The sequence below is a fragment of the Triturus cristatus genome, chromosome 12, assembly GCF_964204655.1.
Source record: "Triturus cristatus chromosome 12, aTriCri1.1, whole genome shotgun sequence".
Classification (NCBI taxonomy): Eukaryota; Metazoa; Chordata; class Amphibia; order Caudata; family Salamandridae; genus Triturus; species Triturus cristatus.
Window position 1 is genome coordinate 318316526 of NC_140595.1, and position 14341 is coordinate 318330866.

General features: G+C 43.8%; 1 protein-coding gene across 2 annotated transcripts in view; it reads left to right on the top strand.

Moving 5' to 3' along the window:
• Window positions 1–14341, top strand: part of TK2 (thymidine kinase 2) — a 246922-nt gene that overhangs the window by 45525 nt on the left and 187056 nt on the right. For both annotated transcript variants that reach the window (XM_085640007.1, XM_085640006.1), the window contains exon 2: window positions 11382–11419. In XM_085640007.1, the coding sequence (XP_085496133.1) occupies window positions 11390–11419 (30 nt within the window). In that variant the 5' untranslated portion in view covers window positions 11382–11389. The remainder of the gene's footprint in view (window positions 1–11381; window positions 11420–14341) is intronic.

Here is a 14341-nt window from a genome sequence, read left to right on the forward strand (position 1 = left end):
AAGAGAAGTAAATGCATGGGCGTAGGAAGTGTGGGGGACGCGGGGGATATATCCCCCCCCATATTTTGGAGTGGGGGGGGACACGGGGGACAAGGGTGGGGGTGACGAGGGGACAAAGGAATTTCCCCTCTCCCTTTTGTTATCGCAGGGCCATTAGCACGCGAAAGCGCTACCTAATGGCCCTGCACTTGACCTGCCTGGAGTCAGAGGCCACCCGCCCTCTGCCTTTTGTTATGCTGCAGGAAGGCTCAGCCGTTCTGGGAAGGGGAGAGAACGGATAAAAAATAAACGCTGTCTCTTTTCCTTCATGGCAAGGACCGTGTCCACTACTCCTGATCTGCCTCTGGCGGCTGCCCTCCTCTCTTTATTCCTCCATCTCTGTCTGTCTCTTGCTTACGTGCTGATTTCAAGAGGCAGCTCTTAAGGTACTCTCTCTTGCCTCTCCTATTCTTTATTTGTTCCCCTGTGAAATTGATCCAAAAAAGGCTGAACACTTTGGCTGTAAATGTCCTCATTTTCTGACCGTTTTCTATTGAAAAGAAAAACCTCGGAATGGAGAGAAAAAATAGTTAAATACCTAAATAAAGCAATACAGAGTGGACAGCAGACAGGCCAGACTGTTATTTACACCCACACACATTAGCGCCACTTTACAGAGTTTGCCAGTGAAAGCGCCACTTTCTTTTTATCTTCTTTTTTTGAACAACATTGTTTTCCCAGGGTGGGTAAGTGCGCCATTCCTAAAGGGACTGCAATACCTGGTTGATGGGTAGAGTGGAAACGTTTAATATGATCGTTTTCAACTTTTTAATTATTTTAGCTTATAAAATGCTGCTCTGTGTTTGGGGATGTGGTCTTTTTTAAACCAAACTGCATACATTTTGAAAGGATATAAGCAATGGACATTGAAAGGGGTCCCTTCCTGGTCCTGTAGCCATGTCTTGAACTTTTCAGGCAAAATCACTTACTGATTTCTGAATAATGAGTTTAAAACCGTTAAGGTAACCATGTTTTTTTCTGATTACAGTTCACATGCTTTGCTTATTCTTGCATTCCCTATGAGTGTTTGCTTTTTCCAGGGTGTTATTCATTTTTTTTTCAGGCAGCATTTTACTGTTGTCTAGTGCATAATTTGAATTTAGTCGCAGCACAATTGAGTTGTGCTGAAGGCAGTGCGAGTTTCTCTCAGTGGGGCAGTATGGTGTTCAGTGTGGGAGAGAATGTGGCACTCTGGCTAGAGCTGCTGAATTTGGAACTGGAGAACCATGTTCAGACCTTCATGACCAGTTCACCATACCACACTCCTGACAGAGCTTATTCCGATGCTACACCTTAGAAGGCCCGATAGACCTTAGAAGCCCAGGTGTCTTAGCACCCGCAGGTGGACCTGTCCACCACAATCCATACTGCAGTTCACTTCCAGTCTTACGGGCAGGCATATGAAGAAGCACATCCTAGATCGACAGTGAATCTGTCACTGAGGTCACAAGACCCTTGAGGCCAGTCCACCTCACCCATTGGTACCTCCATTGGCCTTTTTCCAGCACTAGCAGTGCAACTTGCCAGGGGTTGGCAATGTAGGATTTGCATGCACACCAAACTTAGGGGGTGATTATAATGGCAGTGGGACCGCCACGTCACCCCGTCGGTGGCAGTCCCACCGCCATTGGTGACTGCATCACAGCCCGCCATATTACAACGGCGGGTGGTTACCTGGCGGTCGGAAAGACCAACCACCACGCACCCGACGGGCTTCTTGAGCCCGCCGGTGTGGTGGAGGGGCTCGTGGTTCCTACAATGCTGGTGGTGCCTACCATGCACCGCAGCAGGGATTACGATGTCCCTTACCCGCCAGCTTATCAATGGCGGTTCACCTGCCCTGGAAATGCTGGCGAAAGGGACATCGGGGGCCCGTAGCAGGCACCTTTACCCCTGGCCCCCAGACATGGGTCCTGGGGGGGCATCTATGCCCACAACATATTACTGCACCATGTGGCAGGCACTGATATATTTAACATGTTCCTTTTTTTTTAACTTTGCTGCGGATGATGCAGCCAGCAGCACCTGCTGCAATGTAAAAGATAGGCATTGCGAACACCGTAGTGGCAGTCACATTGTAATGCCTATCGTGGGGCCTCCACCTTGAAGGCCAGCGGTCCCATTCCCCGATTCAATGGCGGTGGTACTGAAGTCCGCCTGCCATCGTAGTCAGCCCCTAAGTTTGCATTTTATGAATATGATTCAGCGGGAAATAAATTGATGTTTGCAATTTAATTGACTTTGGTTGGCCTCTTATCTATGATATTTCCCTGTTGAATGTGCCTTTACATTATACATTTTCGGTTATATGAATTGATTGCATACTACACTCTCCTACAGGTATTAACTTGAGTGTCATTAGGAGTGTCTGGGACCAATTGTTTTCTTAGGAATTGTTTTCTTTACTAACCTTTGCAAAGGGCCCTAAACTTCACAGCAACACAAGTCACATTTCTTTTAGTAATTTGGGATCCGTTTGAGCTACAAAATTGTTTTGGAGGAAATCGTTAGATTATGCAGCAGATGATGTATTATGTGGCAAATATGATACAGCCATAGTTAAGTGGAAAACATTTTTCCACTTAATTTTGCCCCAACATTGTAGTTGATCAATTTGTAAGTTCCCCAAACTCAAAAGTCGAGTTTGGGCACAATTTGCATTTTAAAAGCAGCCCTATAACACAGGGCTACTTTTAAACTGACCTCAGGCTTCAGCAGTGCACACATGCAAGCGCAGAAAGGGCGGCTGGCCTCTAAACTGCCATGCCTTATTATATTCTAGGGACTTAAAAGTAGTTCTAATCCCCCTGCCCTATTATGTACTAGGGCCTTATAGGAGAGGTCATGCCAATCATAGGGGTACCCTAACCCATAGTGCACCCTAGTGTATGTAGGTGTTTTCACTGTATTTTTAAGTGCCTCTTTCAGAATAGCACTGGCTGTTTGAGCAGAGGCCAGGGTCAGTCAGTCAGGTACCACCAGTACCAGTCAGCAAAAAGTTGGGGAGTGCCCAGGGCGGCTTTGCAACACTAAAGAAACACAAACTCAGAATGTAAAACATAACACCATGGTTGGGGGGGGTTCTCTTCAATAATCAGAATTGATTTCTATCCTAATGAACCCATTTTCCAACATTAGGATAGGGAAAGACTGGGGAACAATCATAACGTTCTAATCTATACATTAAAGTTTTTATGCAGTTCTTTGATGACGGTTAATAGCTCACTGTTCAATGTTAGGATTTTAACTTATAAACTTTAAATACGAAAAGAATATCTCAGACAAAAGCAGTAACTCACTTACCTTTTGAATTAAAACTTTCACTAGACAAGCCTTTGATCTCTCTCAAAAAAAGAACATTAATCACCAAAGTTATCTTCACATTTTTATTGTTGCCTGAAAATTGCTGGAGACCAGGAATGCAGCAGCAGCTACTTTTCAAACCATAATGCACTTGCAAACACGACGCCCCCACCCTAAGTCAGCGGCCTTTGTTTGCTTTGTGCATTAAGATGCAAGATTCATATATATGTTTTTTTTAAACATTTGGTCTCATTACTATATGAGTGTAAATAACAATAAAGCATACATGCAAACTGTGACTACATGCCTGCTTTTCTCAATATTTCACTTCGAAAGTATGCAATTGTATTTGTTTAACGGGCGGTGATTTGTATAGGGTCACCGGAAAGTGCACAAGGTTGTCCCTGTCCCCCCCCCCAGAATTTTAGTGTCTCCTACGCCCCTGAGTAAATGCCCTCAACTTTGCAAAAGAATGCTGAAAATTTAGACGTGTGAAACTGAAGAGTGTAAGAATAAGGGTAGGAGTGAGTGAGATGCATGTGCCAGGAGTAGAGGGAAGTTATGGAAAACTGTGGTTCTCCGTGGACTCATTCTGGAAAACAGTAGTAAACATGGTGGAAAATTGATTAATCCACTAGCGTGCAGATTATCACGCATGGAAACAACCATAGCCAACAGTGGCATAAACAAAACATTCCCTAAACTAACTTTGTGTAAGATATTTCTTTATTCATTGACAATAATAGAGTGCTCAAGAAAGGTGATCACACAGTGCAGCAAATGTGATATAGTGACAGGTGTGCATGTAAACAAAACAAAATACTCTGAACTGGAGGTGTGCCACATTTGCATAATTGGCGTTTTCGTAATTGCGTATAATTAGGGAAAAATTCCTAGTAATTACTCAAAATGCAGATTTTCTCTTTTGCGCTATAGTTTAGTGCACAATGTACCCTCTTGTATGTTTTTGCTGCTAGGATGGACTTGCATGAGTTTGCTGTAAAGTCTTACAGCAAATGGCGCTTTTCACTGTAAATTGTTACCATAAATTGCATCGTTCGGAGTAAAGGTTTAATGTGAAGGTGCATAAGTACGCAAAGTGGCATAATGGTGTAATTTCAGGAATGCCCCATAACAAGATAACACAAAATTATGCGAATTTCACGGTGTAATTTAAATTTCGCACAAGCCTACTCTAAACTCAAAAAAGTTAATAGACAGATATGGGCATTTGAATCAGTGTTTCAGTCAATGGTGTTTCGACCATTTTAAAAGTTCAGAAGTCCTCATCAGTACAGTGATCAATTTGAGAGTACTCGTAAGAGAGAACCAGAAGGCCCAAGTGAGGGTTACTTATGATAGCCAGTACTTATTGAATTGGAGTGAGCCTAGATAGAGCAATCATCCAATAGGGTGGCTATGAAAGAGCCCTAAGAGTTGTGTTTTAAAGGCAGGATGTGTGGGTGGAGAATTGCAGAGTTGAACGCCTGCATAAGACTTGCGCTATAGGGGAGGCAAGATGAAGCCTTAACCGAGAGAATCCAGAAAAAGCTCCTGCAACCAGGAAAAAAAATACATTGAAAGCAATTAATTGGAGATGGAGTGAGGAGAAGCCATTTGTTCCCCGGTAGACTAAATCTGCTGCCATCAGATTTTTCCAGAGCGCAATGAAACAACCACATTGGACTGCATAGGAGTCTAGTAGAGCTTCAGGAAAACAAAGATGCACCATATCACATGGGAAACAGGAAAAATATGTTTTAGTAGTTGAACGCCAGACATCCACAAGATTCTTAGTTGTAGTGGCTGCATCCAAGCAGGGATCCTGTACGGATAAGAAAAGGAAGGCATCCCATACAAAAGATTAGGGTAGTTTAATATGCAAAGAGGACACAGCCAATTCGGGAAAGGTAGATGTAACTAATGGGAGAGTAAGATGAGAACAGATAGCAAAGAGGGAAGCGAAGAGTGCTAATCAAGCCACAAGGTACCTAACAAAGAACTTTTCACTCTGGGGCCTGGCTACCATCAGTTGAGAACAGCTGAGTCATGTGAACGACCTTATTCAGTGAGTAAAGAAGATCGTCATCTGTCCTTTTAACAGACTCCCCCCAAAACAGTATAGACTTCCCCAAATAGAAATAAAGTACATATGTTGGTTCAAATACTCCTAGTCAATAGGTGTATACATCTTAAGGTGTAAAATGTATTGCTTCTGTTTCATAAGGCCTGCATGTCTGGGTTTTTCTATTCTATTCTCATTTTTCTTGGGTCCAACGGTCAGCCAATTCATTGACATTGTCCTTATGCCAGGCTTGCAGTAACTTATTTACCTTGCTATGTGTTTAGCCCCATGCTTGCTAAGCTCATCTACACCAGTGATTGTTAGGGTCTGTGTGAGGCTATGGTTATGAGAAAGGCACTGAAAATGTTCATTGTTCAAGTAGTGGCCCAATACTACTAATATATAGCCAATGCCACGAGGATTATATGTTTTTGCAACCTCAGTGTTTTCCACATAGTCATGGATTTGCAGAATTTGCTATATTATCTGTTATCTGCTACTTAATTTACCTATTTATGCAGAAACAAAGTTTCTAGCTCGGGCAGATCAAAAGTTACTAAACAAAAATGGCCAACTGTGCAGTACTTGGCAGTGGATGATCTTTTGCAATGGTTAACATATCACCTTTCAGTTGTTGATTGTTCCATTTATCTGTCAAGTGGCTCAAATGCGTAGATTCAGATCTTTCAACATCTCTTGCATCAAAATGAGCTCTGTCATCTGAATGTCTTAGTACTAGAATACTTGTGATTTTAGGTAAAAACTCCCCAAATACCTATGCTCTGATAATGTGTGTCAAGTCAGTCCTCATTCAGTGGCAAATCTAGTTTAAATATATGTTCAGAGACCTTTTGTGAGGATAACGTGGCAAAAGATCACATGTGCTCACCAAAATTTTGCCACTTGGTGTGATCCATTTACAGGCATGCATATAATGTCGTACCAGATTACTAGGTGACATGGCCCCGGTGGTCTCGGAGCACTTCACAATAAAGCTAGAACTTATAACAAATAGAAAATATACATGTGCATTAACGGTGGAGTGATTTCCAGGTGAGCCTCTCCCTGGAGGTAGAGTGCTTCATGCGTATTCATAGCAAAACAGAGCATTGAAAAGTAGGTGGTACAGTACTACGTGACGATCATGAATTGTTCACACAGGTTTTGGTTGGTAAGCCATTGGAGGGAGCATGAGGAGGTAGGAGACAGGGACAGCTGTCGTCAAATAGAAGAGCTTTGAGTTTAAAAAAAAAAATGACATGACCTGTGGTCAGGTACAGACTCTGCAAGTGGGAGTTCCAGATTCTTGTGGTGCTTCCAAAGAAGGATTTGCTTATTCAGTCTTGAATCTAAAGAGTTACATTTCTTTAGATAGACGAGAAGAAATTCAGTTTTTGCTAGGTTTAGTTTGAGGTGGTTGTTTGCCATCCAAGCTTAAATTCTATTCAGTGAGTTGGAAAGGAGCATGAAGTCTTCCGGGCATGAGACCATCTGATAGATTTGGTGGTGTTGGCGTGTAGGTGGAAGAGGGCCGCTGAGTTCCTGAGGATCGTGCAGAGGGGATTGAGGTCGAGATAGAAAAGGGTGTGGGAGAGAAACAAACCTTAGGGGACCCGTTGTTGCAGGCTGACTGGATCTGAGAAAGCATTTCTATTTTTTTTCTATTTGGAAGTGGTTTGTTAATTCTGAGGTAAACCAGGACGACACCATCAATGCCCATTCAATGCTTCATGGTGTCTAACAACGCTTGGTAGTTGACTGTGTCACATGCAGTGGAGAGGTCGAGGAGCACCAGTAGACTGGAGTCACCCATGTCGAGGAAGTAGAGGGCCTCATCCACACTCTTTAGTCTCAGCTCTGTGGCTCTGATGGAATCCGGATTGAAGGGCGTCAAGGAGGTTGTTGTCCTGGATGTGGGTAGACAGTTGGAAGGCTACGCAACTTTCATCTTGCTTAGGAGAGACAAGGTAGATAGTGGGCGGATGTTGTTAAAGTCGTCGGGGTTCACTGATTTATTTATTTTAAAGAGAGGTGAAATTTGGTCCCTTTACTAGTCAGTCTGAGAACGAGCACTAAACCAGAATGAGTTAACCAGATTTGTCTAAACGTGGAGAAGCAGTTTAGCAAGGGATTTGCTGATGATGCTTGGAATGGCATCTCAAAACCGGTATCACCTTGGATAGAGTTAGTTGTAGATCTGCCTCTGAGATTGGGGAGAAGGAGGACCATGGCTGCAATGCCTTGCAAGGTAGCTTCTCCTCGACGATGTTGAGTTTCTCTAGAAGGAAGAAGTTGATGTCTTTGACTTTTTTGTAGAAGATCTCTGCAAACGTATTGCATAGGATCTTAGATGACTTATTTGGGGGGTTAGAGGAGGTTGCTGGATTGATTAATTACCTTAAATAGATGTTTCGATCCGTTCTTGGCCGTATCTGGGAGGGATCTGATGTGTGATGCCTTGCCTTTAAAGATGTGGCCTTTCTGGTTTTGTCTTGCAGTGCAAAGCTTTGTTAGACTTAACGGTGGAGGTCCTTGTCGCCAATCTTTCTCTAACTTTATGAAATAATTCCTTTCTTCGTAGTGGGCTTTGGAGTACCAGGGGCAAGAAGGTTTGGGTCTTATTTGTTTGCTCTTGATGGTAGCAAATTCCATGATCAAGGAGTCCATGCAGGAGTTGAAATTGTTTGTACCTTACTGATGTTGAGTTGAAGGACTGTGTAGGAGAGACTTGATAGGGCTAGGTTAGCCATGGTTTCACTATTGATGTTACTGGTGTCTCTGAACCACATTTTGTCTTTCTTCAGTTGTACAAGGGTTTTCTTGTTTGAGAAAGACACTGTGAAGGAAATCTGCAGATGATCAGACCAATCAACTGGGATGGTGTCAATGGTAGATCGATGAAGTGTTCTGGAGACAATCTGGCCAAGAGTGGCACCTTTGCAGTGCAAAGGTTTCTGTCCGTGTTGGTAGAGGTCATTTTTCTTCTACAAAAGCAGCAAAGTTATCCAGTAGTTTATTTCCTTCGGAACCGTAGTGGAGGTTGAAGTCACAGAGAAAGATATTGTCAGAGCTGATTAATCGTGCTGTGTAGAATTCAGTGCACTCTTCGATGAATGTGCTGGTTTGCAGGAGGAGAGCGGAGAGTAGGTAGTAGATCACGGTCAACCTGAGGTTAGATGTAGCATGTGTGATGATTTCCAGTGATAAACACTTGAAGGACTGAAAGTGGGCATTGGGGAGTAGCCCGCAGTTCAGAGTGTTTCTGTGTATGACCGCTAGACCTCCATTTTGATTGCCTTCCTGGTCACTTCACAGAAAGGAGTGGGGGGTGGGGGGCAGCAGGAGCAGAAGAACACTGTAGTATCATTTAACCAGGTTTTGCTGAGGACCAAGATGTCAATGTTGTGGTCGATGATAGTGTTTGAGATCTCCAGGCAGTGTTTGAGTGCAGAGCGGCAGTTGTTTTGCATTGCATTAAGGGAAGAACTGGGGAGTGTATGCTCAGTTTGACCGAGAGGAAGGATGGTAATATGAATCAGGTTAGGGATTAAGTTGCTATTTCGGGGCTGTGAGCAATGGATCTTGCGGACAGTTCGAGATAACGGTAGGGGTAGGAAAGCCATTATGTTTTTGTCTGAGTGTCAGAGGCAATGTGGTTTTCATAGCTTTTTTACAAGCTTGAGTATTGCATTCTCTTTGAGTGGGGAGTATGTCCATTTGGGTCTGTGGGTAAAGATTATCGTGTGTTAAGAGGGTCTCTTTAACAGTGCTGGATGTGGTGGGTATTATTTGTGAGAGGTAAGTGAGTTGCTGAATTGAGAGAAAGCATGAGTAAGGAAATCTATTTTCTTTGTGAGAGTGCCAGTGGTATACAGGTGATGGCTGAGGCTTATGTTGTTCTTTCGAGCTAGGCGTTGGGATGGCCTTGTGAGTCCGAAGAATCTGGTGCGAGTGGGGTGGAGTGGGCAGAAGTAGAGAGTTAAGGTGAGAAGGTTTTGGAAGGTGGTTGAACCTGTTGGATGTGATGGTAGTTGAGGAAAGGGGGACATGGTAATAACCTGTCTAGGTATTGGCAAGCAAATTGTGGGAGGTGTTGTTTTTTGGGAGTAAGTATAAAGTGTGCCCCTGGCTCTTAATTGAGTTCACAACATCCATAGTGATGACAGTTTTCCTCTTGGCGTGCTTGGTATAGGTGACATATCACATTCTTGAGAAAAACTTTGAGCACAGCGCGTGTCTCCTCATAGATTATGTTGGAGATGTGCTTGACTCCTCCACAGCGTGCTAGGCGGCAAATGGAAGGTTTGGTGATGACTTGGATGTTGTCCAGAATCACCTTCCTGTGCCTCTTGGCACCCTGTTTACAGAGACCCTTTCCTCCTTTGCCACGTCCAGACATGGTCTTGTCTTTCTCAAAGCAGAACTAAGAACTTGTGGAGAGAGAGTTGAGGGAAAGAGGGTGGTTTTTGCATGTTGGGTGCGAGGGTGTGCATACTCTTGTTGAAGGTCTTGGATGTAGGGGTAGTTGTCTGGGTCTTGTTGTGGTATTTGGCGGGTGGTTGAATGAGGCTCGGGAGTAGGAGGGTTAATCAGGGCAGGAGGAATTAAGGGAGGAGTTGGATGAAGGTGTGTTGGGTGGAGGGAGAAGTCAGAGAGGGAGTTTGGGTAGGGTAAAAGAACAGATGGGTTGGGATGCGAGTTAACTGGGAGGGCTTTGATAGTGGGAAAGATATTGTCAATCAAGTCCAGGATCTAATTGTTTGCTTGGAACATGACTTTCCCATTATTGAAAATTGAAGTTACGAGGTTACTGAGTAGGCCAAGGGGGAGGAAACTAAAATGTTTCATCCAAAGGGAATGTTGGACAGTAAGGGGTTATTTTCCTTATTTTGTAAGGAGATGTACCATAGGTCTGTGTTGTGTGCGAAAAGGAAGAGGTCCGTTTTGAGCGCTTCATTACCCATGAAGTGGTATTGGCCTGCCAAAAGGGATTCAGGGAAGTCTCTCAAGATTTTGTATTTCATATTTTTCTTCGAGTATTTAGAGAGGTGAGGAGGGTATGTAATCTTGATACACATAATTATGTAGAGTGTTGATTGCGATGGAAGAGAAAAGGATCAGGACGAAAAACACTTTAAAATGTGGGCTACAGCTGCCTTAATGACCCGAGTGATAGTTAAAGTAAACAAAAATGGAAAGGTCATTTTTAAAGTGAATACAAACAAGGTACTATTTAAGAATCATGTCTGGGTCTTAGCAGAATGTTAAATTGGGAACATAAGTCTGGAATTGTTCTTGTGGGGACAAGTGGCAGCCCTATGTGGGAAGGATGCAGAGGGGTTAGGGTTGTTGTGAAAGCTATTGTAGTGATTTGTAGCAAGATAGCATTAGGTCTTTTTCAATCTAACTGTTTAGCTCGACCTAAAAAGTGGTACACTGGGACATGTCAAGGACGGGGCGTACAGTGCTGATTTTAGACAGTAGTTATGGCATCCAGTCTTCTTTGAAAGTCCCATGTCAAGACCTTCTTTGTATACAATACACACTGTTTACAGTCTTTTCTCTGTTTGCAGTCCTTCTATTGTGTTTACAGTGCACACGGATTATCAACGTCAAAAAGCCAGACATTAAGTAGCAAAGTGTTAACTGTGTAAAAGTTTTAAGCATCACAGAAACTGCATTTTAAGAAGCATCCCAAAATGGCAGAAAGGTTTGGGTGGGAGCCACTTCAACGCCAGAGTCTATGTGTTGTAAACAGTCTTTGCAAGGTAGTAAATGTTGAGACACAAAAGCCGTAGTGGTTTGATATGTTTTTGCATTGTTTGCAAGTATTTTTAGTAGAAACAGCTGTCTAATTTGCTTTAGGTGATTAAAAGATTTCATGTAAAGTAAACCACAGTATTCATACCAAGAAAAGATGCCAATATTTACAACTTCTCTTCACTTATCCTTATGCTGTTGTTTCCTTTCTTAGGTAAAATCATGCAAAATGGAAGCAGGAAAAAAACCGTGGTAAATATTTGTATTTATTTCTTATGACATATGCATTATCTTCTGCTTTGATGCTAAGGGCCCCTTTTCAAATCAGCTGGATTTAGGTGGTGAGATGCCAGGCCACCTGAATGAATGTTTCTGTCAGGTTTTCTCAACCATAAATGTGGGTATTCTGAGATATTCACCCTAGAACGTGAAACAACACATGGACTTGGTTGCTGGTCAAAAACTGCATGTGGACCCTTGATTTGGACTGAATACTACTTTCTTTTCTGGCCCTATTTACCACCTGCTTGGAGCAGGTGGTAAATGGGGTTGGAGGTTGACTGGAGGGGCCAGGAGAGGCTGTAGGCAGGGGAAGGCTGCAGCCATGCTTAACTGGTCCTGACGGCCGCTCCCCGAACCCACATTTTGTTTGACCAGATGTTTTTCTGCCCAGTAAATTATGGGCAGGGTTTCTGCACCCGTAAACCTAGATGTTTAAACAAGGCTACTAGTGGACAGAGCGCCCCCCATAGGGGGGTGCGACGCCTAGGACCCGGGACCACCGTGACCCGGGTCCTGCCTCGATCCGGCAACGTTCTGGCCAATTACCACTTCCCGGGCGACAGGAAATGCAGTCGCTTTGAATGCATGTCACTTCAGCCCGCAGTGGCCAGGGGGGGTATATAGGTGCCCCTTCCCCTGACCTCTGCCTTTTCCAGGAGCAGAGCTTTGTCTCAGCGGCTGGAACGATGACAATTTTCCCACCCACCCAACCCTAAGTTTAGGTGGCGGGATCTCGAATCCTAAATTCACCCCTAGTCAGCAGAGGGGTCCTCCATTGCAGACTCCTCAGAACAGCACCAATGGTAGGTTCCAGCAGTCCTGAGCCAACCAGAGGATGGACACACCAGGTTGGGGGCTAGGGTGCACAGATCACCGGGGCTGCTACTCCTACCCACCTCATCACAGCCCCACAAGTAGCTTAGTGTTTGGGGGGCGGTGCCCTGGTATGAGGACATGGGTACAGTGAGGCAGGACCGGCCCCCACTGATGCAAGTGGTTACACATGTGTGGTCCAATGGAGTTTGGGATTGCGAAAGGTCTCTGGTGGTGGTGTTCATGAGTCCATATACTGCACTGTTTATTGTGCAGTGTTTTTCCTTACCACGAGGGCCTAATTCTTCATGATGTGTTGCTATTATTTGACCTTAAGTATGTTCCTTACATAAATGTGTTTTTAAACATGAGTATATTTTGAAATGGCTATAATAAAAATGCTCCACCAAATTTATATCCACGTCAGTTCTTTTGGTGCCTCATTTGGGTTGTGTTGGGGCACGGGCCAGACTGAGGGTATTCGGGTACTATGGCTGATGGGAATCATAAACCTTGAGGGAATACCTTTTCCGTCGGCTTGTAATCAGTGTGTATGTGGGTAACAACGAATTAATGAAATAGTACTTGCATTGTGCTGAGTGAATGTGGTATAAAAAAGTGCATTATTTTTGGATGATCACCCCCATTTTTAGGTCGAGCCTAGACAGCGCTTGCGCTGTCTGCAAGACATGTTGTATTGTATTCTATGTGTATTAAAAAAATAACTGCTTTCTATTGGCTGTTGGCTGTGCCATTCAAAAATGTAGCCTTTGTATTGGTGTTGGGTTGTAAAAGTCCCTCCCTTCTCTCCTTCTGGAGATTTCATTTAGTGAGTAGTTAGTTTGGCCATCACACTGTGTAGCGTGTGATGGCCCCTGTTTACAGAGACGTGCATCTGTTAGCAATTATCCTTATCGTAACTGCAGTTTGGTTTCCATTCTGACCTAAAGAAGCTCTGTGGCTTTGTTTCTGTTTCAGCGTGCATCCGTTAGCAATTATACTTATCACTTATCTTAACTGCAGTTTCACTTCAATTCCGACCTAAAAAAGCCCTGTGCCTTTGTTTATGTTTTAACGTGCATCTGTTATGAATTATCCTGATGGTAACTGCAGAATGACTTTTATTCCAACAGTCAAACTTAAAAATATTATAAAACCACAGAGCATTTTATTTTACTAATATTAAACATTGTGTGTTAATAATTAAATAATACGGTAGAGCGTTTTTAGTTTCCTTTTCTGTTGAAGTTGTTGGGGTTTGTTTTCCGTTTTGCCAGCGGACATGGGCAGAGATGCTGGAGTCATGTAAGTTGTGGCTGGAAGTAAATCGCAGTGCATATGCACTTGTTTCGGCACCAGCTTTTTAGAGCTAACGATGGTGAGCACCGGCTGGACCTGGGCCAATTAAAGCTGGTGTTATTAAAAAATATGTTGCAGCATTTTTAGTTTCTTTTTCTGTTGATGTTGTCGGGGTTTGTTTTTCGTTTTGCAAGCGGACATGGGCAGAGATGCTGGAGTCATCTAATGTGTGGCTGGAAGTAAATTGCAGTGCATATGCACTTTTTAGAGCTAACAATGGTTTGCTCCAGCAGGAACCAGGCCAATTAAAGCTGGTATTATTAAAAAAATACGTTAGAGCATTTTTTGTTTCCTTTTCTGTTGACGTTGTCGGGGTTTGTTTTCCGCTTTGCCAGCGGACATGGGCAGAGATGCTGGAGTCATGTAAGGTGTGGCTGGAAGTAAATTGCAGATCGTGTCGCAGCAGTGTCACCTCCGAGCGGACCTCTGCTATCCTCCCCTCCAGGCTTTCTCTGGACTCCGAATGGCTTGCAGGATAGTTGCAGTGTCCGGAGGAGGAGCGGGGCCTCCCTCTGCACCCAGCGGAGTGGGGAGCACTTTGGCATAGCGGTCCAGTTTTCCCTGTCGGGATTGTTTGGGTTCCTTATCTTTGTCTCTTTCTTTATCCTTTGCCATCTCGGGCAATTGTGCAGGAAATGATGACCCAGCAAGCGACTTCAGAACCACTATTGTCAGCAAGTTCTCGATGTCTGCCTCACCCGCTGATCCTTGGATGGTCCA